Source organism: Culex pipiens, chromosome 1 (genome assembly GCF_016801865.2).
Source record: "Culex pipiens pallens isolate TS chromosome 1, TS_CPP_V2, whole genome shotgun sequence".
Lineage (NCBI taxonomy): Eukaryota > Metazoa > Arthropoda > Insecta > Diptera > Culicidae > Culex > Culex pipiens.
In genome coordinates this window covers 135,808,962-135,832,549 of record NC_068937.1, presented here as the reverse complement: position 1 = coordinate 135,832,549, position 23,588 = coordinate 135,808,962, and the positions used below count along the sequence as shown (strand labels likewise).

Here is a 23,588-nt window from a genome sequence, read left to right as displayed (position 1 = left end):
TCCTGCGTCGGCCGGGAATCGAACCCGGATCAACTGCTTGGAAGGCAACTATGCTGACCATTACACCACCGACGCCATGTTCGGTGGGTCGCCAAAAGCATTACTGGCTTTACACAAGTGCATCCTCGTTGCACACTGAAATAAAAGTTCTTTTCAAATTCTCACAGGAACAACAAGCTTCACTACGAAGTGAAAAGGAATCTCTGGAAGCTGTGCTATTCGATACGAATACATCCCTCGAGGAAGCTGAAGCACGCAAAGATGCGTTGGAACGTGAAAACCAGGATCTGCTCATTAAACAAGAATCGCACAAGGCGCTTATCTGTAGATTGAACAAGGATTTAGAGAATTCTGAACGTCGCGCCCAGGACATTAAGATCCAACTGACGAACGCCGCGGCCAACCAGGAGGCCGAGTTCCTTCAGAAATTGTCCAGCATCCGTACGTTCGGGGAAGAGAATATTAAAAAGCTTAATGAAGAAAAGGAGGCAATCCGAAGTTCGCTGGAGAAGCGCATGCATCAGGCGCTGCAAGCCCTCGAGAATGCAAAGGATACGGAAATCGCCTCGTTGAAGGAACAATTTGAAGCCCTCCAGATGCACCTGGAAGCGCTAAACCAACAGCACGAGGAGGTCGTCCTCAGGGCGGAAAATGAAAAACAACAATCGCTGCTAATTGCCCACCGGGACAAACAGGCCGTCATGGAAAAGTTGGACCACGTGACGCGGGAACTCAAAAACGAACTCGATAACAGCGATCGGTTAAAGCGTGAAATGGCCGCCCGGCAGGAGAAGGACCGCACCACGATCGGGTGCCTTCGGGACGAGGTGGGCAAGATGCGGACGAAGATGGAGGAGGCCCGCATTAGAGCCGAGGAAGAGTTGAACCGGCTGGAGGTGCTGCAGGGGGCTCTACGGGACGAGAAGGACCTGGCGCTGCGGGAGATTGAAGAGTTGAAGGTTCAGCTACGGCTGAGCGAGGATCGATGCGACGGGCTCAACCAGCAGGTGCAGGACCATTTGAGAAAGTTGAAGGAGGGTAGGTTGAGCGTCGTTTAGGAATTTGTAAAATGACTTAATGAATTATTTTTAGCGGACAACTGCATCGACGGAACAAGAAAGGAGCTTACAGACACTCGACGCACTTTGGCCGATAGCAACATTGAACGTGACAAGTATTCCACCAGCAATAAGGAATTACGTGACCATGTGAAGCGCGTTGAGGGTCAACGCCGAGAACAGGCCAGGGCCATGGATGATGCGTTGCAGAAAATCGCAGGTCTTGAAGAGTCGAGAAATCTGCTTGAACAGGAAAAGGTCCGCCTGCAGACCATATTGAAGGAAACCGAGAATAACGTGACCAAGATGACACAGGACCTTTCAACGGCTCAAGCGGACATTACAAAGTTCCAGTCACAAACGACTCAAAATGATGCCGCTGAGAAGGAGCTGCAGGCGCGATTGACAAACGAAACTGAAGAAAAGGAACGCATTCTTCAGGAATTGCATCAAATCAAGAAGCAAATGTCCGATCTGGAAGGAACGTTGTGTTCCACGAGGCAGGATTTGGGAAGAGCTCGCTGCAAGGCGAATCAGGACGAGCATCGGTTCCACCAGCGCGAGCAGGAACTGTGCACTCGCATTGAGGAAGGTCGCGGCCGCGAGAAACGTCTCGAAGATCAGAAGCACAACTTGGAAGTGTGCCTGGCGGACGCTACGCAGCAGATTCAGGAGCTGAAGGCCCGGCTGGGTGGTTCCGAGGGTCGAGTGAGGGCGTTGGACGAGCAACTGGTGCATCTGGATGGCATCAAGAAGGAGGTCGAGAACAAGCTAAGCTCGATCGGGCACACTTTGCGGCGAATTGCCGGAATTCAGATGGATGGTTCGGTTAGCTTGCCGTACCGGCTGTTGAGTCCTTCGAGGAGGTAAGATTGTTTATAATTGAAAGAAGACGGTCGAGTAATGATTCCAATTTCTTGCAGATATAGTCCGGCACGTGGCAGGGAGCGGGAGGACTTCCACCACCATCATCATCACCACCAGCAGCAACAGCAGCAGCACGACACGCGCAGCCTTTCCGGGGACAACGCCATCATCGACGTCGACCCGGAAATGGTTCGCAAGGGCGTTCGTACGTTGATGCAACAGGTGGCCCAAATAGAGCGCGAGCGCGATGACTTCAAGATGCAGCTTTGTACCGCGAAAAAACAACTGCACGAAGGTGGCGATAACGCGATGAGGCTGGAGACGAAGATCTGCAAGTTGCAGCAGCACAACAGGGCGATCCACGAGGATAAAACCAACCTGGAGGCCAAGTTGGCGCAGCGGACCAGCGCATTACAATCTACCGAAGAGACGTTGAAGCAAAAGAGTGACGAGTTGAACATAACCCGTGAGAAGGCCAACCATTTGGAGCAATCTCTCGGTAACACGACCGAGGAGAAGGCTCAACTGGAGGAACGGCTTGAAAAGTGTCGACAGAATGTGTGCCGCCTGGAGTCCGACAAGCGTCACTTGCAGGATGAACTGGCAAGAATCGAGGGACGAGCGTCCAAGTTGGATCTACAGCGAGTCGCTCTGGAAGGGGACATTCAACGCTTGCAGATGGCTCTGCAAGAGAAGGATTGCACCATCAGAAACGTCCAAGAGAGACTGGAGAACCTGCAAAGATCCAGCACTCAACTTGAGGATCGCTGTGCAGCACTCAAGAGTACGGTCGACCAGCTTAAGGAACGCCTCCAGGCGGCGGCAATCACCGAAACGGAACTTCGCGGAGAAATCGCCGGTCTTCATCGGCACAACTCCGACCAAGGGCACACGTTCGCCCTGGGTCAGGACAAGCTCAAGCAGCTGCAGAAGAATCTCACGAACAGCGAAAACGAGCGCCGTGTCCTGTCGGAACGCCTGGACGCGGCTCAACACAGCATCAACGAGCTGCGCAGAAATCACCAATCATCTCAAGACCAAACGCAGCGACTGCAGGAACATCTAGCCGAATGCGAAGTTCAGAAGTCGGCACTGGAATCACAGCTGCGATTGGCCAAATGGAACCAGGAGAATGCGGAACAATTTGGTGGAGGAGCCGGCGGCGATCAGGATCTGGCCCGGCAGTTGGTCAACTCGCAGCGAGATCGTACCGAGCTGAGGAATAAGCTTGAAGCCATGAACGAAAAGGTGCGCCACTTGGAGAACGAAAAACGTGGCATTGAAAAGAGCAGCAAGTTCTCCGGTCACGTTCAGTTTGACCGGTCGGAGAAAACTGACTTGGGAGAGCTGGACTCGAACCGGCTAGAATCGTCCGGTTCCAAGTTCAACTGTGGTCTCGACCACGCCCAGATCGAGCAGGAAAGTCGCGAACTGCGAATGAAGGTCCGTCGCATGGAGACGCTACTCGCCGAGAAGGAAGCGGAACTTGCCCGGGCCAAGGCCAAAATGCTGGAGTGTCCGCTCAAATCAACCGCTGGTTCGTGGCAATTCTGGCCATATTTCCCCTCCCAGCCATAAGAAAGGTCATAAGACGTTCTTATGGATTTTGCCAGTACTTTTTTCTTAGTGTACTGTTTCACCAAGAATTTTTAGCCACCTTTAACCTCATTGGCTTGTTTCACCTCATTTGCTTGTTTCACCTCATTGGCTTGTTTCACCTCATTGGCTTGTTTCACCTCATTGGCTTGTTTCACCTCATTTGCTTGTTTCACCTCATTGGCTTGTTTCACCTCATTTGCTTGTTTCACCTCATTTGCTTGTTTCACCTCATTTGCTTGTTTCACCTCATTTGCTTGTTTCACCTCATTGGCTTGTTTCACCTCATTTGCTTGTTTCACCTCATTTGCTTGTTTCACCTCATTGGCTTGTTTCACCTCATTTGCTTGTTTCACCACCAGACGTCGAGCGCTATCGAAGCGCACAGGTCCAGGCGGAACGACTGTTGGACGCACGAGAGCAGTCGCATCGTCAGCAGGTGGTGCGTCTGGAGAATCAGATCTCAATGCTGCGGGAACAGTTGGCTCAAGAGGCCAAACGCAGACAGATGTACATACTGAAGAGCTCACGTGCGGGTCGCGAAATGCAGCAACTTCGTCAGACCTTGGGAGATTCGCTGCGTCACGTGGCCCAGGATCCGATTGACTCGTCGCTGCTGCAAAACGAAGCCAGAAGGTAGGTTGTACAATGTGGTGGTGGATTTGTGTTCATGTGTAACTGTGTTTTGTCTGTCTTTTTTAACTGTTAGATTGGACAGCGCCGTGTCGCTGAGTTTGCCGCCAACAACGAGTCGGGATTACGATCGGAGTCTGAGCCCAACGTACCGTTAAACCTAAAACCAAACTTAATACCAAAGAAGTTCACAAAAGTTTGAAATGTGCACTGCCTCAAATTATGAAATTTTCGAAACTTTTTCACAAAAAATGTGAAATTTTAACAACTGCCAGTGAAACAAACCAAAAATCCAGATCTCTTAATATTAACAACTTTTAAGCCGAAATTTAGAGCAAGCAAATGACGAACAGAAATTAAATTTACTAAACAACATATAAAAATTTAATGAAACCCATAACTTAAGCAATCATACCAAAATCAAATCTTACTGGCATTCTTTATGATGTTAACGAAAGAAGCCTTGTAGTAATCACATCTCAACCAATCAATTTAGAAGGGAACCCCTGATTTAATCACAAACACTTAAAAATCATCACTGAACCTGGCCAACTAGAGCCTCGACTCCGCCTATTCTTTGCGAAGAATACTTTTCAAGATTGGATTGGTTCTGGAGTCAGCACGGTTTTACACACCTTAAAAATGCTTCGAGCTAGCTTTAGAATAATCTGCAAATCAAGTTTGCGAAGCTTTGCTGCCATTTCAGTAGATTTTTAGAGACTTTAAAAAGGTCAACATATTAAAATATTGAAATATTCATTAATCAAAGCATTTTAGAAGAACAAGTTCCTCTAGAAAAATAGTAACAATCACCCTCTGCCAGTTTGCAAGCAATAGTGAAACTTGAAATGTTGTGTAACGCCGACAAAAATCACAATAATTTATTCCATTCAGTTTATTGGGGATTATTGAAGAAATCAATTTATCAAGTGAAAAGCCCTTATTCATTTAATATCACATTCCCGAATACGATTTATGATAATAATCTTCTTGTTGCTTTATTCAATTTTGATTTGATTCAATTCATTCAAATTTATTTTGTTAAAAAAATCATAAAAAAAATTAAATCAAAAATTTTAATACAAAAAAAACTATATTATAAAATTAGTCATCGTTTTATCTGTGAACTGTGATACATCCTCCAAACCAAAACTGACAGCATCTGCTCGAACACCAATACCGCCCAGCCCTGCGCGCAGCCAACATATGCTGGCAGTTTGACAGTGCGCGTGTTTTCCCGCCAAATCGTGTTGTGTGTGTTTACATGAGAAGTTCGCAAGCGGGCGGCAGCAACTGTTTTCGTGTTCCGCAAGTTTGTTCCGATTTTCCCGGCGCGACGCGTGTCCCAGTGCAAGTGGGCCACTTTCTGCGCGGTGGTCACAATGGTTACCATCCAAAGCATCAAGGAGCAGTTTGACGAGTTCGGGCTGGAACCGTCCGACGAGATTGTTGAGAAATGTGAGTATTTTTCAATCAAGCTTTGAGAGGGGAGAAATCCGGCTCGGACTGCTTACAGGCATTCAAATCTGCAACCGGCACGGTGTCGTCGATCCGGTCGAGTTTGTCGAGCAATGGTTCGCGTACAGCTGCTCCAAGTTGGGCGGGGCGGAACCGACGCTCGATAACCTGCGGGACATGGAGTCGCACGAGTACGCGAATCGGTCACGCAAAACGGCGGCCAATCCGTCGCTGGCTCGGGTACGACACGGTGAGGTCGCCGTTGTGGCCAGTTCTAGCGGGAGTGGTGGTTCCCGGGCATCCACCTCCGGGCTGGAGGCGGGTGATTTGTCCGGACGCAGTGGTGGTGGCGGAGGTGGTGGTTCGGGAGGATTGGTGATTTACAGTAATGCCGAGGAGAATGAGGTCGAGAACGAGGTGCTCGGTTCGTACGGATGTCACACGCCAAAGGTAGGTGGGAATGAGAATCACTTTTATGATAGTCCATCAAAAAAATCGTTAAAAATCAATGTTTCAACCACGATTTCAACAAGATAGGAGTTTATGAAAAAAGTTGTAAAAAGATGATTTTTTCAGCATGCAAAAAAAAGTTTTGCAATTAGTTGCAAACAACATTTTTTGCAATTCCAAGAAAAAACCCTTTGAATGGGATTTTAAATTAAATGAAATGTTTCGGCAATTCACCTCAAACAAAAAAAATAAAACCCCAAAAAGCCCGTCTTGGGGTCCCACAAGACCCTAGTTAATATTATGAAGAAAAGTACTTCAAAAGTTATGCTAAAAAAAAAAACGATTTGGCTAGACTTTGAAATATTGTAAAAAAGGGTAAGGGTTAGAAAGGTATTTGAAAGACCTTTCCAACGCGTTCAAAAGATTGAAGATCTGACAACCCTATCAAAAGTTGTGTGCACTTAAGTGTTAATTATACACTTTTTTAGGACGGATCTCAAATATTTTGATGAAAAAGTTGTCCGGATCTATCATGCGACCCATCGTTGGATAGATAATAAAAAGACCTTTCCAACAAACTTAAAAGATTGAAGATCTGACAACCCTATCAAAAGTAGTACTTTAGTGTTTTTAATTCACTTTTTTTGAGGCCGGATCTCAGATATTTTGATAAAATAATTGTTAGTTATACAGTTTTTTGAGGCTGTGTGGTGTATGAATCCGAGGAAGGCACCAACCACCTAACGGTGGATGAAGTAACGTTTTTTTTTTATAAATATTTACCATTGTTAATCAAACTATGATTGATGATTGGACCAGTAAAAATACGAATAAATATTTGAAATGTTCAACCTTCCAGCCAAAACGTGTCGTTTTGTCGCTGGAGAATGTGTCAATTAAACAATTATTAGAAAATGCATTGTAAAAGAGCTACTAGACTATGGCAAACAGGCTCGCACATTTTTGTGTTTGACAGTTTGCCAAACACGCAAACAAAGTCAAATGTAAACAGGCTGAAAACAAATAAAGGCAAATGAACAAAGAAGGCAAACTGCCAAACTGTCAAAAGTATGTTTGTTTTCGAGGTTGTTTGCCATAGTTTAATTGCTCCTTAACTCTTACAGTTGATATGCAATCATTAGTTAAAAAGATTTGACGATAAAACCTTTTTGCGGTTTTCTACATCGAGGATTCATCAAAATTCAAAAGATTTTAGAATTAATTCAAACATGCGAAAAATGATTCAACACGCAAAGAAATGCATTTTAAATTAGTTTCAGTTGGTTGCACGTAAATTTCCATTCAAAATTTTGAACTTTTTTGAAACATTTCTGATTTGCCCCGTGATTGTTCACCCGACTTTGAACAAAACCAGCCTGAATGAGAATGATTTTGAAAGTTATATTATTTCAATTTTGTCTTGCAGTTTTTTTTTTTCATAAAATATTGACCACATAGTAAGTTTTTCGGGTTGACTAGAGGCAATCCCGAATACCTGTTTTGGGTTTTTTTCTGATTAATCATAAATTTGTCTACTCGCAAAATACTCGTTTTAAAAAAAAATAATTTAATTTACTTGGTTTATGGACCACCCAGTTTTCCTAAAATTCGTCCAAATTACTTCAAACTAGGGGGTAGGCGTGGCTGAATGGTTACGCTGTTCGCTTTGTAAGCGGAAGGTTCTGGGTTCGATTCCCATCTGCTCCTATCGAGAAATTATGGAAAGAAGGAATTATGAACACTTGAATACGAACGAAAAATTCATTAGCTCGCGGCGGGGTTCGATCCCCCGTCCTTTGGGTCAGCAGACAAAATGCTAACCACCAGACCATCGAGGATTAATTGTCTAGAAGGATTAAGAATGCTATAAGAATCCAAGAAACTTGATTGGAATCTGTGTGAACCTAAGAACAGGAAAATGCAATATTGAATGCAAGTTGAATTCAAGGACGACATTGGTTGCATAATTGTTAGGCGAATATTGAACTTTCAACACGACAGAATTCACCACAAAAAAGCTTGGTGAACCGAATTGGAAAGCTTCCAAAAATGAATCCAAGAACATACGAAGAATTAAGGACTATAAATAGATTTGACCGGCCGCATCACTTACCACGGTGAATCCTGGCTTCACACCCATCTTACTAACACCCTCAAACCTCACGTGATACTTTGTCGAAGACGCAGCTGATTTAGCGGTCTTCATCACTCAAGTATCGGACTAAAATTCCTATCCACTTCCCCCGTGTCTTACCACTGGTCGTGGCCGGCGCTGTGATTGGCTAGCATGATAGGGACATTTGAGAGTTGCGAAGTGGTGATGATTGGTTCCTACTCTTCATCTGTGGTCCACGGAGCAATTCTTGGAGGTCCTGGTCAATAACAGAGTTGCAACTACGGGTAGACACCAATGCTATGCTATGCTAATTCGTCCAAATTACTTCAAACTTTCACCAAATATTCGCAAACATGATTATTCCATACCATTTATACCCGAAATTTACAATTTCATTTATTATCAGGGAATTCATTCTATCGGAAAGCCTAAATCTATCACGAAATTGAAAACGACTGCTGACATAAACTTCAAAAATGTCGAGTTGTGCTATTCAAGAAAAACATGGAAGGAATACCAAACTTCTATGAAACAGGCAACACAAGATATAAATAAAAAAAATTTAATTAACATATAAATAAAAATTGTCCGTTAAATTGCTGCTTGAAGGAATTTTTAAAAGACGGCTATTTGGATGTTTTAATCTTATCTTCCTTCTTAATTTTCAAAAAACTAACACTATATTCAGTAAAGGAGCTATTCGACTATGGCAAACAAACAAACAAACTCGCCCTTTTTTGTGTTTGACAGTTTACCAAACTTGTTTGCGGCAAACTCACAAACAAAGCCAAATGTATGCAGGATGACGTTTCTGCAAACAAACAGAGTAGGCAAAATTCCTAACTGTCAAAAAGTTTGTTTGTCGTAGTCTAATACTTCCTTAAAATTTATTGGATACAATCAATCTAGTACTTCTTTTAATTTACCGCTTGGTGTTAGGTTCTTCTAAAGCAATTAAACAAAAAAGAAAATTACCTATTTATCATCCATTTAATACGTATAAAACATATCAATCTGAACGTTAATCGTCTTATTAAGTGACGTGTGATAAAATCTTTTCAACTGAGCGCCTTCGCTTCGTGCAGAACTTTCTTGAAAAATTAATACCCTCTTCAGCTCGCCAACTCACCATTTACCCCACTCATCATAATTCTCCCGCTAATCTCCCTCTTAAAAGTGGTGCACCACAAAACGGGCGCGATTTTAGTGCTGCGATGGCGCAAAATAAGCGGAACCCATTTGTAAAATCCGTCCGCCCGAGGGGGTCAAACTCCTAATTCCAACACCTCAACTCTCTCGCGCGAAGGCAAAACGGGGGTTTTTGGAAAGTCGCGCAGAACCGTTTCGTTTCGCGAAGGGGTGACCCCATTTCGTGGCACAGCCGCCGCCGCCAACAAGAATTGCTGCTTTCGTTTTGAAAAGCGTCTTGTGGCTTGGCTCCTCGGTGGAATAACCGGAGTTGACCTCGGAACGGCTCTCGATTTGAAAAGCTCTGCTGCTGCGATGTTATTTCTTCTTCGGAAAGAGAGAGGTCACCGTCACGAATTACCCCCGGCCGGACTCCTGCCCGGTCTACCGCTGCTGGGTTTGAAGCAGAAGAAGGTTCCTCGCTTGGCCACGGGATGGCGAGTTGAAGTCATGGCGGCCAGGATGATGATCGTGATGATGATTGCTGCTTCTTATATAAAAATCCCCCCTCTTTTCATGAGAAACACATTCTCCGCGCAAGAGGAGAGCCGTGTGTTGGTGGCCACGGCGGCGGAACGAACAGCGCCGGGTTGCGGGGGGGCGAGCACATACTGGGTAAGAGGAGCCTCGGCGAATTACAGGTTCACCGGTGTTGTTGCTCTGGCTTGGCTTCTTCTTCCAGGAAAAATGAACAGAATTTAATTTCTGTATGGTGAAAAGAAAGAAACTTGAAAGAGTTGAGATCTTACAAGCCTTCTTGCGTTCATGAAATAATAATAAAAAAAAGTAGGTACCCCAGCTTTATGTACCACATTTTATAATGATCTCTTGGCATTTTTCTCCCGCGGCGGTTGCGGGGCGGTGGGGAACCATTATTGCCAGGCCAGGTACCACGACGAAGAGGCTTGTGTCTTTCTTTCAACGCGATTATTCGGGTTGAGTGCTTTGCGCGCAAAACCAACGGAACATGGCGCTGATCCAAGCAGGCCTTGCAGACAACTTGAAAAGTCTGCAACAACTCCCTTCTACGCGTCCTGTCAAAATGACCAAGCCTACTGGGTCCAGTTAACCGCAGCGATGGTTCGTTGATCGTTTCTACGAAGTTAGTCATCTGCAACTTTTCAGGATTTGATTAATTCCCTTAGTTTCTCGTACGATCAAATCTTACCCTCATCAAAACCCCCTTCAAACGCGATCGCACCAGCTCAGCTGAACAACTCAACCAACCTTAAGAGCTGTAGAGTTGTTACAAAAACCCAAGAATCTCCCGCAGGTGAGGAGGTTTGCGCGATTGAACGAACCCCGCGTGTTTCGTTGCCCACCTGCCTCAAGCTTGAGCTCCTTCTTCTGCTTCTTCTAGATCCAAGAGGTTCGATGATCGTGAGCACACGAGCACACACAACTTTTTGTTATTTGGTATTGGTGGGCATTGGATCACGCCACAGCGGCACAGAGAGAAGGGAACAGGTAAAATTACCTGTAATCATCATCGCTGATCGTCATCATCGATCATCATCGATCATCGCACAACCACTTGTTATGAACGAGCGGGGTTTTGTGCCGGTGTTGGCGCGGTGAAATGTTATTTGGTATTGGTGGCGATCGGACACGCCGAAGAAAAGAGTCTCTTTCGTAGTGATGACGAAGATCGTCGCTCACCTTTGCATGAGATTCTGCTTCTTTGCGTTGGGGTTTTTTTTGCCACATAAGACAAAAAATAGAGGCAAGCAGAAGCAAACACATATGTGTGTTAGGTTAGGTATACAACGGAAATTATATGGACTGAATCTCGTCTTATTTCATGCTGAAATTCTACATTATCTCTCACTCATTATAAGCAAAGCACTTTAGAGCTCTTCGGCGTCCGTTGGCTTCGAATTGTGGTACGGTTCGGCCATTGGTCCCAGATCCGTCGTATTTTGTAAGTCAGTTTAAAACAAAGTTAAAATTTTGGAATCTAGTTTTCATCTTTAACGAAAAAGTAACTGTAAAAAAACACGTTTGATCAATGTATAGTCAAATTTGGATCAAAAATAAAACTGAATCAAAACTTAAACTTATTTCAACGATTCATATTCACAGTCAACCGTAAGCAAGTAGGCCTGGCCGAGTTTGACAGTCACTTTGAATGATAGGTTAGGGTGTGCTACTCCGCAACCAAAACATATTAGTTCTCGTCAAATTTCAAAAAATGTCAGATTTTAGTTTCACTACATTTTGATTGAATTCCGAGTTGAATTCACTCAATTTTGACATTTGCCCAAAAACACATTTTTTTGTGGTTCGCGTTCGACAAAACCTGAATGATTTGTAGCACAGCTTCCAAACATGGCGAAATTTGAAAAGTTAGCGTTGAACTGTCAAAAAATGCCAGGCTTACCGTGTCTAGTTAACTGTTCATATGAATCATTGAAATAACTGGAAACTCATTGGAACAAGAGTGTAAACGTTATATTGAGTGGATATTGTGCGACCAAGAAACTAATTTTTAGTGATCATAAATGTTCAAATCTATCATTGAGTCCAACTCTTCCTTGAAATGCTTTAGTTCAAAACATCCTCCAACATCACAGCAGAGCAACAGTTTAACTTTTCCATGCCTTTGGCCTTCGCAAGAGGCTCCATTTTCTCGCTCCTTTCCAAGCCCCCCTTTTCTCAACCCACCGCAATTGTTATTATTGGGGAAGGAAGAAAAAAAAAGTAGAGGCAATTTCATTCTTCCCCGTAATTATTCTCGACCTCTCCACACACATCCCAATTCCATGGCCATCTCGGATGGATGGTAATTTCAAGTCGCCTCTCGTTCGTTCGCGTTCGATCTTCGCTCTCGGAATTGGCCAAAATTTGAAATAACGAACTTTTGAGTGGTGACGATTTGCGGGCCCATTAGTCTGCCGAAGGTGTTACGCCAGCGCGCGGAACTAAACCAGAAAGAACCAGCAGGTTAAAAATCTTCAAAAAGCCTAATTTTCAAGCTGATTAGTTCTTGAAAGAGAGAAAAAAAACTCCAAGTCATGGAGGAAAATCGAAAATTGTTGCCTGCTCACATCCGCGTCGGGAAAGGTTGGTCGGTTGGCCACTCGAGATTGTTCAAACTTCTTAGCCGGGCTCGGAGGCTCGCTGAAGAAGAAGTTTTGAGTAGCATCAGCAGCAGGCCATGGGTACAAAAAGTGACCATCTCATCCAGAGAGTTGTTCGCTGGCTGGCCTCGACTTGCTCAAGGCTTGCTATAATTGCTACGTTAGTGTTGGTCTTTCTTATTATTTTCCTGCGCGCACAGCACTTTCGTACAAATGCCTACTTGGACCCCTTTGCGCTCGTGAAACATCACGACTTCTTCTGTTGCTTGTGTTTTCTACCTGGTTCTTCGAGGTTGCGCCAGTTCCATGTGGCCTCTGGCGGGGCCCGTCGTCGACGATCCGGTTCCCGAGCAACGACAGATAAATACCTGTGTGAATTTGCAACTTTTTTCTCCTTTCCTTCCTCTCCACACACACACACACACACACGACTTCCCAGTGTGCTCTTTTTTCCAGCCTTCTTTTCGCAGAGGCCATTAAAAAAGGGCACCAACCGAAGAGCAACGGCCAAGCCGCACAGACAAAGACACACACACCGCAGATCTCTTGTGACTTCCCAGCAACTTCTCGTCGTCAGCAAAGGAAAGGGGAGCCTGCGAAAATACACCGCTTTTTTTATGCCAGCGCGCGATGCTGCCAATATAATGATGGGGACGCGCCGAGCCCCGGTCCTTGTCCTGTTTCTGCGAGGCTCTCTGAAACTGGTTTTTGGTGGCAGCGCGGCAGTTTGGCGCGCAAAATCTCGAATCCGAAGAACTTGGTGTCGAGGCTGATGTTGTTGCTGCCCAACGGCCTCTTCAGCTGACGATTTTTTTGTGGGTTTCTTTTATTTTTCTTGGATGTTAGTTTAAATTCAGGGTGGCCACCTCGGGAAAAAACCGGGAAAAACCCGGGAATTTATTCCACCGGGAGAAAACCGGGAAAAACTCGGGAATTCGACTGACAAACCGGGAAAATAATTTAAGTTTAGTTAAAATTTGACTAATTCCTCTTAAATGACTTCAACGTATACTTTTCTCTATCAGAATATTATTCTAGTTATTCTAAATGAAGAATTCGGGAAAATAATGTTTAAATTTATGTAATAGACTCAAGCTACTAGGCTTTGGTTGTTTTTTTTTTGTTGAGTATTCCATGATATATTTCTTTGGCGAGGGGGGAGAAGCAACTACGATTACCACCGGACCCGGTTTAAAAAACAAATGTTTGATAAGCTGCAATTTTTTCGAAGTTCGCGTGTCAATAGAAAATTTACTCAGCGCTATGATTTTTGAAGTCTTATTTCAATAAGTATAGAATTTCATAAGCACAATAAACAATTTATTTTTATTTTATTATGTATTTCAATATCAACTTGAGGGTGCACAGCAACCAAGGAAATTATTGTCTATTTATTCCAAAATTGTCAAACTTACGGATTTAACCTTTCAACAATATGATTGTAAAAAGAGTCAAAATCTGCTTTATTTTTTTTTTAAGACTGTAACTTTAGGGAATAAATAACCGATAGTTCCCATAATTTCGAAGATACTAAAATTTGCGTACCGAAAATCGTGGTGCAAAAAGCTTAGCTTGATGTGCACCGTTAAAAATAAGAATACAGTTCAGACTAGATTACCCGAAGGCCTCGGAAAAAAATTAAAAATATAAATATTGAAATAAAAAGCCACAATTTCAACATTTGCATGGAAAGTGTTTTAAAATGCATTTTACACTAGTTCAGTTGTTTTGCAATCATTAGTTTTCAAAAAATGTAAGATTTGACGAAAACAAAAATTTTAGCGAAAAAAAATAATTAACATCGAAAATCTTCAAGAATTCAAATGATTTTTAAATTAACCCAAACACGCTAAAAATGATGCTTAACGCAGGTGAATGGATCTTGAATTGATTTTAGTTGATTCCACTTAAATTTTCATTACAAAAATTTTAAATAAAATTTGTACCAGCCTTAACTACTTTAAAATGATTAAGAATTATGGAATCCAAGATGGCGGCCAAAATGGCTGAAATGAAATTTTGAAAAAATGCATTTTTTTTTATTTAATAGACAATCAACCACTCAACAGTGACTAAAATTAAGTCGCTGAACTCGAATTTTAAACGAAAATAAAAAATACGAATTATTTTTTATTGGTCACCTTCGGATAATCGAAACGGACTGTTTACAATTTTTACTGTAAAACATTTGATGGAATTTCAAAAACCTGTTTTCAGTTGGTGATTGGTCGTAATAATTGAATAATGCCATCATAAGTGCAGTGCTTCTGGGGACGCGCAGTCCTGTTTTTTTTCGCGTTTATTTTCGTCTCTTTTGTGTCGCTGTTTAATAATTTTGTCTCTTTTGTGTCGCTGTTTGTGTGCATGGGGTGATTGGTCGTAATAATTGAATAATGCCATCATAAGTGCAGTGCTTCTGGGGACGCGCAGTCCTGTTTTTTTTTTCGCGATTATTTTCGTCTCTTGTGTGTCGCTGTTTAATAATTTTTGTCTCTTTTGTGTCGCTGTTTGTGTGCATGGGGTGATTGGTCGTAATAATTGAATAATGCCATCATAAGTGCAGTGCTTCTGGGGACGCACAGTCCTGTTTTTTCGCGATAATTTTCGTCGTAAATGATCGTTAAAATTTATTCCAACTGGCAGTTTTAGTATTGACTCATTAAACTATCGATTTTATGAAGAGTAAACATCATTTATTTACTATTTTTGAAATTTGCTCGCGTTATCTAAATTGTAAAAACAGTAAAAATATACTGACCAGTCCAGCCCATAGCACTACTGCTCGGCTGGCACGCGTTCGATAAAAAAAAACCATTTAAAAAATCATTTATCTATCTTTCCGCAGCCTGCCTAAGATTTAAAATTTTCAACCAATAAACAAAATGCTCATGGTCACATCACTGCCACTCGTGAATCCTGACCTCATACCCATCTACTAACCCCCTCAAAACTCATGTGATACTTTGTCGGAGAAGCAGTCGATTGGGCGGTCTCTATCACTCAAGTATCGGACTAACATTCCCATCCACTTCCCCGTGACCCTACCACTGGTCGTGGCCGGCGCCGGTATTGATCAGCATGATAGGGGCCTTTGAGAAGTTGCGAAGCGAGGAAAGATAGCTCCCACTCATCTTCCACGGCTCGTGGATGTAACTTCTGGAGGTCCTGGTCAATAACGGAGTAGCAACTGCGGGTGGGCACCTATGCTTATGCTTATGCTTAATTTCCAAAACCTGTTTTCAGTAGTATTTTACAAGATGATTTTTGGCTTTCTCAGTCAAACAAATTATTAAGGACAAATTGCTATGAAACTTTGTGTTTGTGTTTTTAAATCAGATTTGAGTACTTTTGTATAATTTTAAAATGTCGGAAATATTTGGTATTTAAGATATTTTTATATAGTTATTTGAGAATCTTTCAACAGTTAAATTATGTTCAAATTCAGAACATTTGAAAAAATATCTTTCTTTTAAAATTTATTTTAAAATTGCAATTTAAATTTTAAATAAAATTTTCAGATATTTTAAAATTACAATATTTTCAGAGTTCAACTGCATAATATTCATTTCAATACAAACAGTAATTTTTTTTTATTCAAACACAAAAATTGAGTTTTTGTTGGGTTTTATTTAATTCTCATCTGAAAATTCCGTAAAAAAAGATTAACTGAATTTTGACTGTTTCGGCTGTGTTGTTCAAAAAATCGCAGCACGGTCAATTGATTTTTTTACCATTCTGTGGTACTCAAAAATTTAAAAAACATCCAAACGCGATGAGGGTTGAAATACAGGCCAACTCAGAGGGTTTTTTTTTGACAGTTACATTTTTTCTAGAAATCATCTCATCAATACCTAAATACTTGCCGAAGATACTAAATCGATCAGCAAATATTTTTTTAAGGTACCGATTGTTTAAATATATGGCACTTTTTCTCTGGAAGAATCGTTCTTCTTGAATTTACAAAAGCTTTTTCAAAGAAAACTGAAAAGTATTTGCATAAATGTTGTTTTCTTTTGCAAATCTTTTCTACCCATACTCATACCCAACATTGTAAATGCTATTTCCTGCTTTCCAGTAATAATTTATGTAATTCTTAAATTTAATACAAAACGATTTTTATAGATTTTAAGTTAAGAAAAATTGTGGAGCATGGAGATGCAAAATTACAAAAAAAAACGAAGTTGACTTTATAGCTGTCGGCCACCATTGCTAGTACCAATCACTAGTGTCTTCCTTTTTATCTACAATGACTTCGCCGCCCTGGGCTCCTAAGTGTATGAAAGTATGGCACGGAGCGACGGCGCCGAATACCCATATTTACACAAAGAATTTTAGAGCGCCCGCCGCGTCACAAAATTACAAGCATTATGGAAATTAAGGATTTGGACTAAAAACTGTTAAAAACGGCTTCATACTTTTTGTACTCAATTTGAAAGATTTCTTGAGAAATAAAAATATTGAACCAAATGTATACGTTGTGTGTGCGTTCAAAAAGTATTTTAAAACTAACGTCAGTCTATAAAAAAAAACATTGCAATTTGATTTAAAACTATATGGAAAAATTCCTTCTGGCCTCAGGAGAAAACCGGGAAAAAACCGGGAAATTGAAAATCCAAATCTGGTGGCCACCCTGGTTTAAATTGCGAAATCCCTAAATGTTAGTTCTATTGTTCTGGCCCAAAACTCGAGCTTTGTTGTCTACATGATGTTTTTTTTAAAACATTCCATTTTTGATTTTGTACTTTTTCACTGATACTGATAGCAATAGGTGGTAACGAAAAAGTACTCAAGATCTCAAAACTGATTTGTTTTTGAAACTGCGGCTTTCAACTTCAACCAATTACAAAGAATTATTTCTGCGATAAACTTTACGTAGTAGGCCTGGCCTACGATTAGATATTTGTGGGCTTAGCAAATCTACGCTGTTTTGTGGATTCGTTACTGTAACAAATACATTTTTAAAATTATTTGTCCTGACAACATTCAATCAATTGTAGACAGTCCATACCCGCTTATCCGAAACTTCGGATAACCGAAATTCTTATAAAATTTCTTCCACTTCAGTTTGACTATTTTCACTTTTTTTTCTGTATAAAACTTCCCAAAAACCGTCCAACTCCAAGCGAAACTCTCTTGGGAACCTTTTTCCAAATCCCTTCATTTTTCAACCTACGATAGATAGGCTAGGATTTTCAGAGTAAGGGCCAATACGCACCTCCCAAGAAAAGGGGTCAAGAACAGCAGAACATAGGAGAGTGAACGATTTCTTGGGGCTTTTCTTCACCCTCTCTGGCTTGCCTAAAAAATAAAATTTGTGAAATTTTCCAATCTTTCGAATTCACTCAAACCCCGATGGTTTGACACCAACTGTTGTCAAACGAACGGGGTCATTTTTTAGTTTGACACCCCTTTTACACGGAGTTCACACACACTTTCAAACGTTTGTTTTGATCGTGTGCGTGAGCGCCGTGTAAAAAGTGACAGTTCGTCAATTTTTAGTTTGACTTTGACCATCCAACGGGGTACAAAACTAAAAAAGTGACAAACGAATAAGTGACCAACCACCGGGGGTTGAGTGTAAAAATAAATTTCTAAGCAAAGTTTAACGTTTTAAAAGGGTAAAAATAGGGGTTTATCATTTTTTTTTTAAATATTGGAAAGTTTCATATATGAACATTCAAAATTTAACCAAAGAGTCCAATCTCGATTATTCGTTGATCTCGGAAAAACGACATGATCGAATCAAGAAAAAAAGAAAATTATTTACGTTGTTTTGCTTTGGGATCGATTGTCCACTCTCCATACAAAAAAGTTTAGTTTTTTATGGAAATTGTCCACGATCTGAGATTTCAAAAAAGTGTCCACGTGGTTTGTGGATGGTCCCTTTGCAATTTTGAATTCCAAGATGGTGGTCAAAATGGCGGTAATGCAATATTGAGATAATGCATTTGGGTATGATAACAGACAATCCACAACTTACATATCATTAAAATGAGGTCACAGAGCTCTATTGTGATTGTAAAGCAAAAACAATATAAAAAATCCGATAAAAATGTTCGTGATTCGATTATCCGAAGTCCCATAGCCTTCGATTGGAATGGGTGGTCAAAATTGAAACGTCAAAAGACTTGGCGCGTTTGTTTTTTTGATGGCGCTTGCTAATTATTTACATGTTTCGGGATTATTTTTCAAGTGAGTGACTAACTAACGTGCAAAAAAACATGTTGCCGGTAGTTGGGAGCAATTTTATATCTTAAGCGCTTTGAAATCGTTAGCGCAAGTGAAAAGTTATTGATGGCGACTTTCGTTAAGCAGTTAACCTCTCATCTTGCGTGTGGATGTGTGTGCCACCAAAATGATGAGAAATGGTCTCGCAAAATAGAAATTATGATCAAAAGTGCATTAAACTTGACGTCTGCTGTAAAAAGATAGGACGTGTCACAAGATAGCACACAAGCGACGATATGACGAAGATAGGTTTTTGATTAGAAAGGGTATATTTCCCCTAGGATCTCTTCCTCGACCGTCCCTTGGATATTGACAACCAGAGAGTCGACTGTATATCCGATTTTATGAATCCTGAAATGTCACTCTTAGACTTAAATTTTCAAAAACAACAGAATGATTTCATGACATTTAAACCCCTAAAAAAAGTAGAAAGTTTACGAACGTCTTCATCCCATGCAATCTATACGACGCCTAAAACTCTTCCAATCCAACAATAGTCCAATATTCCACCACCCAGTCAAGAGGGGGGCCAACACAATGCGACCATTGTTCCGCCGACAGCGCCGTGGCAAATTGGCTGCAGTAAACCATAAAGCAACCCAACCAAACCGATGCCCGCCGAAAAGATGCTGGTCGTCGCCATAGCCTTCTCGGATTGCTCTCATTATCAGGTTCTCGCAGCCGCACAAATCATAGCAAGCGGAAACTTTCCCGTTTGCTGCTGCGCTGATCAAGTTCAAAATCCGCATGTTGCACAATACTGATACGCATGGTACGCGGATTGAAAATATTTACATTTCGGAATCGCGCTCCGGTAGAACGCGGCCTGCTGACGAGGCCATAACGCAGTGCGATTAGTATAGCTGGTGTTGGGACTTTCGAAACGGACTAACAGATTCTTCCAACAGCTGGAATGAAACTCGGAGTGTAATCCCCTTCGAAATGTTATGCTCAAAAGGGTCGATCCAAGTAAGCGGCGTCGGGCGTCCCTTCTTCCCTTCGGGAAGAAAAGGGAACAGAAACAAGCTACTCAAGGACAAGCTCAGCGTAGAGAAAAGGAAGACAAGGAATCGTCGAGAGTTGCGCGAACTCTGGAAAAAAATACGACTTCCACACCAATACGTACGCGAACATGTGAACGGCTTTGTGTGGCCATTTTGAAACGAACGAATTGCTTCGGTTAGGTTTCATCCGAGTTGTTCCGAAGATTGCGGAGACCAAGAGACGAGCAACGAGATACCGGTGTCTCGGGAGGCAGTGCCGGTTGGATTGGTTGCGATAGGTGGAAATGTCAAAAAATCAATTTGAAATGAGTTTAAGGCGAATTGGCGTCTCCTGTCAAACCGGCCAGACCTACTGTGCAAAGTTGACCGCAAGGACGATCGCTTGTCCCAATCTTTTCACACTGCGCTGTTGATTTTCTCAGTTTGGGTTCCCCTAGCAGAAGCTGAGAATGTTCTTTTCCAGCCTACTTCGTCTTGTTGTGTTGTGTTGGCGCAACGCTACACAGACACAAGTTGTACAACGCACATAGTGGTGTAAGTGAGCTTACGAGAGCCGAGTGCGCGGCCGAGTCGCGCCGATCCGGACCCGCTTTCAGTTTAGCGTCGTCCCCGGTTCAGTTCGTGAGCGTATTTTGGCGGTCCGCGTCTCTCGGCGTCCACCATCCCGTCCATGCGGTGTGAATCTCCAGAGCTTCCGGAATCCTCCCTGCACTAGGGTAGGTGGAAGAGGAGAAATGGCGACGACGTCATCTGGGGACGATCCCCTGGGATTGATCACGCCGTTTGCACGAGAACCGGAAGTGCTCAGTGGTGCTAAAGTGTCGGCGATTCCTCCAAGACTACAGCTACACAGTGGAAGAAGAGTGATGGGAAGAAGAAGAAAAAGAGGGAAGAAAAAACTGACATGATAAGCGTAATATGAAGCGCCTCAGTGTTTCATTTGAATTGCCAAGTGGCTAAGCGTGTTCGGTCACTAGCCAGCAGTTGACGAAGCTTATTTGCTTTAATTAAGCTGGCATCGGCACAAGACGTCGATGACCTCGCCGGTAGGGGATGATCCCAATTGTGTCGCCTCCCCCCTGGAACACATCGAGATCTAATTACTCATCCGGAGCAAGTCATGTGTTGGTATCGCTTGGCGCATGCGCGCCAAACTTTCAACCAGAACGAACAATACCAATCGGATAGTGTCAATTGTGGAGAAACGTGCTGATCGCAGCAGTCGTCGTCAACGACGACGACGCCGCCGCCATTCTACACTCCTTCGAGTGTCGTCTACGCTGCATGTTTATATTTGATTTGACACTTGTTGATCGTTCCAGTGGAGGCATATGAAAAAAACGCTAGCAAGCGGTGATAATTCCGTTTCGCTTCGTCGGAAAAGACTCGAGCAATCGAAGCAAGCGGGCGCTCGCGCGCGTGTGCGTTGAACATGTGTGTGTCTCGGCCTACTATGCTCCGCACAAATAAAAAGAAGCAGTTTGAGTAACGAACTTTTCAAATGCCGAAAAAAAAACAACAAGAACAAAGTTTTTTTGGAACAAAAGCGCTCAGAAAAAAAAGAAACAAGAATTCGCCTTGGAAGAAAAAGAAACCGACGACGACGACGCGCCAAGGAACACCACAGACTGTAAAGACCGACAACTCTTTGTGTGCGTTCGTGTCGTTGTGTTTGTGTGTGTGTGTGCGCGGTCATCGTCAGTCAGTCATCAGTCATCGCAGACGTCATTAATCATGCCGTCTCTGTCGGTCGGTCGGTCGGCCGGTCTGCAAATCCCTGGGAAGAAGACAAAGTAGGCTGTGCGGAACACCTGGAGAGAGGGAGGGTAAAATACCTGACTCTTGACCAACAGCGGAGAAAAACTATCGGAGCGCAGCCAAGTGGAAGATAAAGGAAGCGACACAACAAAAGGGGGCGAATCAAAAAGGTACAAGTACACACATGACTCCTCTCTCTCTCTCTGTATGTATATCTGTTAACAAAAATGACGATGATAATGATGGTGACGCGCGCGTTTTACAACTATCGTGATGGAATGGAGGTAACTTTATGTGCGCGCGCGCGCGTTTTTTGGTCGTCCAAGTTGGCTGGGTGATTTTGAGAGATAGCGCCAAACAGATTTTCTCTAAACGTCAAACGAATCATTCCTACGGTAAATTCACACTGCAATTGTTCATATCATTTGAAGCTCTTATTTTTCTGCAGACATGTAAACGTGACACTGGATTCTGCAGATCTATTTTATCAGTGTTACATGAATTTGTATTTGGCCAGCCCCACCATCCCGAGTTTGTCGCTTTAACGATTAATCGGAAAAATCTCTCATAAATCATAAAATCGTCAGATTTCCGACATTTCTGTGCCAGTTTCGACGACGCCGCTGGGACGTCATCGACCTTCGGCGAATCATTCCCTTCTCAAATCTTCGTTCTTTCACGGACACAACTTAGTTGGTGTTTGTAGCTAAGCCCGCACATCTGGATCGCCCCTCTCACATACAGCGTTCTGATAATGTGAAAACAGCATCATCTTCGTGATGTTCTTCCCCATTTGCGTCCGAAATCCGAGCCGATGATGGCGGCGATCAGATGATGATGGATTTTACGCTCCTCTGCGTGAGCTGTGTTCGGGGCGTAATTTTGATCCACGGATTTAATCCATTTCTGGGATATCGTAAGTGGTCTCACCTCACGACGTGAGGTGACGTCGTTCGCTCTTTTATTACTTCCTCGAACTGACTTGACTCTTTTCTTCTCCTTCAATCTTTTAATTGCTTCATTTTCCCTCGGGAGTGCCCCCTCTCAAAAGCGTGGTGAATCCCTTAATTAGGCATGGTGTCGATGATGGTCCCACGGGGTCTCACCGCCGGTGGCTTCCGGTGTGGGGTCTGAGTTTTTTTTAATTACCCCAAATTCCTCCGAAAAACCCTTTGAGGCTTTTTCGGAATGTTTTTAAATGACCTGAGATTTTTTTATTTGGTGGGTTCGTGGAACAGATTGATGAATTGCGGTCCGGTTTGGTTCCCAGAGAGTTTTTTATTTTCGAAGAATGACTTTTAAACCCGGAATTAATTGTTTTGACGTGTTTATAAAACTGTAGTACTAGAATAAAAATCATTCAAAAGTTGAATCTTCCTCATTAGAATCCTACAAGTTTACGAAAATGTATTCCACCTTAAAATATAAGCTGTGTTGCTGCACTAAAGGCCCCATTACCAGAAACTTTGTTTGCATACTAGACAAAACTCACATTTATCACTTTGACAGTTCAAGTTTTTTAGAAAATTCGATTAATATCTACTTGTTTGACAAAACAAAAACCTGGTGAATGGATCGAATTAACTGTGTAACCTTCGTTTGTTTTCTTGCAAACTTGTCTGAGAATGTCGGAAACTATCAAAATTTTCTTAGGTGTGAGTCTTGTCATTTTAAGTATTCTGTAGTACTAGAATGCAAACAAATATTTAATATTTATGTTCTGTTATTTGATATACGTAATGGAACTTGAAGACCTTTTTTCATTTTACTTCAACATAAGCTAAATTAAGTTCAACTTGCTCAGCATGGTCATCCAAGCAACCCTAATTGAAACCTGTCACTAAGACGCCACTGGAGCAATTCGTCACCAGCAATTTACGTCATTCGTACCATCATCGTCAACCAATCATAACCACAACCAGAACGCTCACACTCATCAACAATTCCACCAGAAGTAATAACAACAGAGGGCGCCATTACTTTCCTCGTTCTTGGATTTCTCATCGCCAAGCCACGAAAAGACCCTTCGCCGTGTCCCACACTGAAAAAAATACACACAAACAATTTATAAAGGAGAACCCTTCGCGGAAGAGGCGAAAAAAAACCCAACTCAAACAAATCGCGCAAGCGTGACACACAATACACTGGCGCA

At 42.4% G+C, this 23,588-nt stretch overlaps 2 protein-coding genes and 1 non-coding gene across 6 annotated transcripts in view; 2 read left to right on the top strand and 1 right to left on the bottom strand.

Annotated features, from left to right (window-relative positions):
* Positions 1-5,080, top strand: part of LOC120425736 (rootletin) — a 42,555-nt gene extending 37,475 nt beyond the window's left edge. Inside the window, exons 8-12 of one of the 2 annotated variants that reach the window (XM_039590340.2) lie at positions 168-1,038; positions 1,093-1,924; positions 1,982-3,462; positions 3,884-4,157; positions 4,231-5,080. In XM_039590340.2, coding sequence (XP_039446274.1) covers positions 168-1,038; positions 1,093-1,924; positions 1,982-3,462; positions 3,884-4,157; positions 4,231-4,312 — 3,540 coding nt within the window. In that variant the 3' untranslated portion in view covers positions 4,313-5,080. Of the gene's footprint in view, positions 1-167; positions 1,039-1,092; positions 1,925-1,981; positions 3,509-3,883; positions 4,158-4,230 lie in introns of those variants that run through there. The other variant, XM_039590341.2, reaches the window with a different exon arrangement.
* Positions 4-75, bottom strand: Trnag-ucc (transfer RNA glycine (anticodon UCC)). Its single transcript has one exon. It is a non-coding gene; the product is annotated as a tRNA-Gly (tRNA).
* Positions 5,081-5,424: 344 nt separating the features above from the next.
* LOC120425738 (DNA polymerase alpha subunit B) overlaps positions 5,425-23,588 on the top strand; it is a 30,286-nt gene continuing 12,122 nt past the window's right edge. Inside the window, exons 1-2 of one of the 3 annotated variants that reach the window (XM_039590343.2) lie at positions 5,425-5,612; positions 5,671-6,062. In XM_039590343.2, coding sequence (XP_039446277.1) covers positions 5,537-5,612; positions 5,671-6,062 — 468 coding nt within the window. In that variant the 5' untranslated portion in view covers positions 5,425-5,536. Of the gene's footprint in view, positions 5,613-5,670; positions 6,063-20,266; positions 21,607-23,588 lie in introns of those variants that run through there. The other 2 variants (XR_005606583.2, XR_005606582.2) reach the window with 2 other exon arrangements.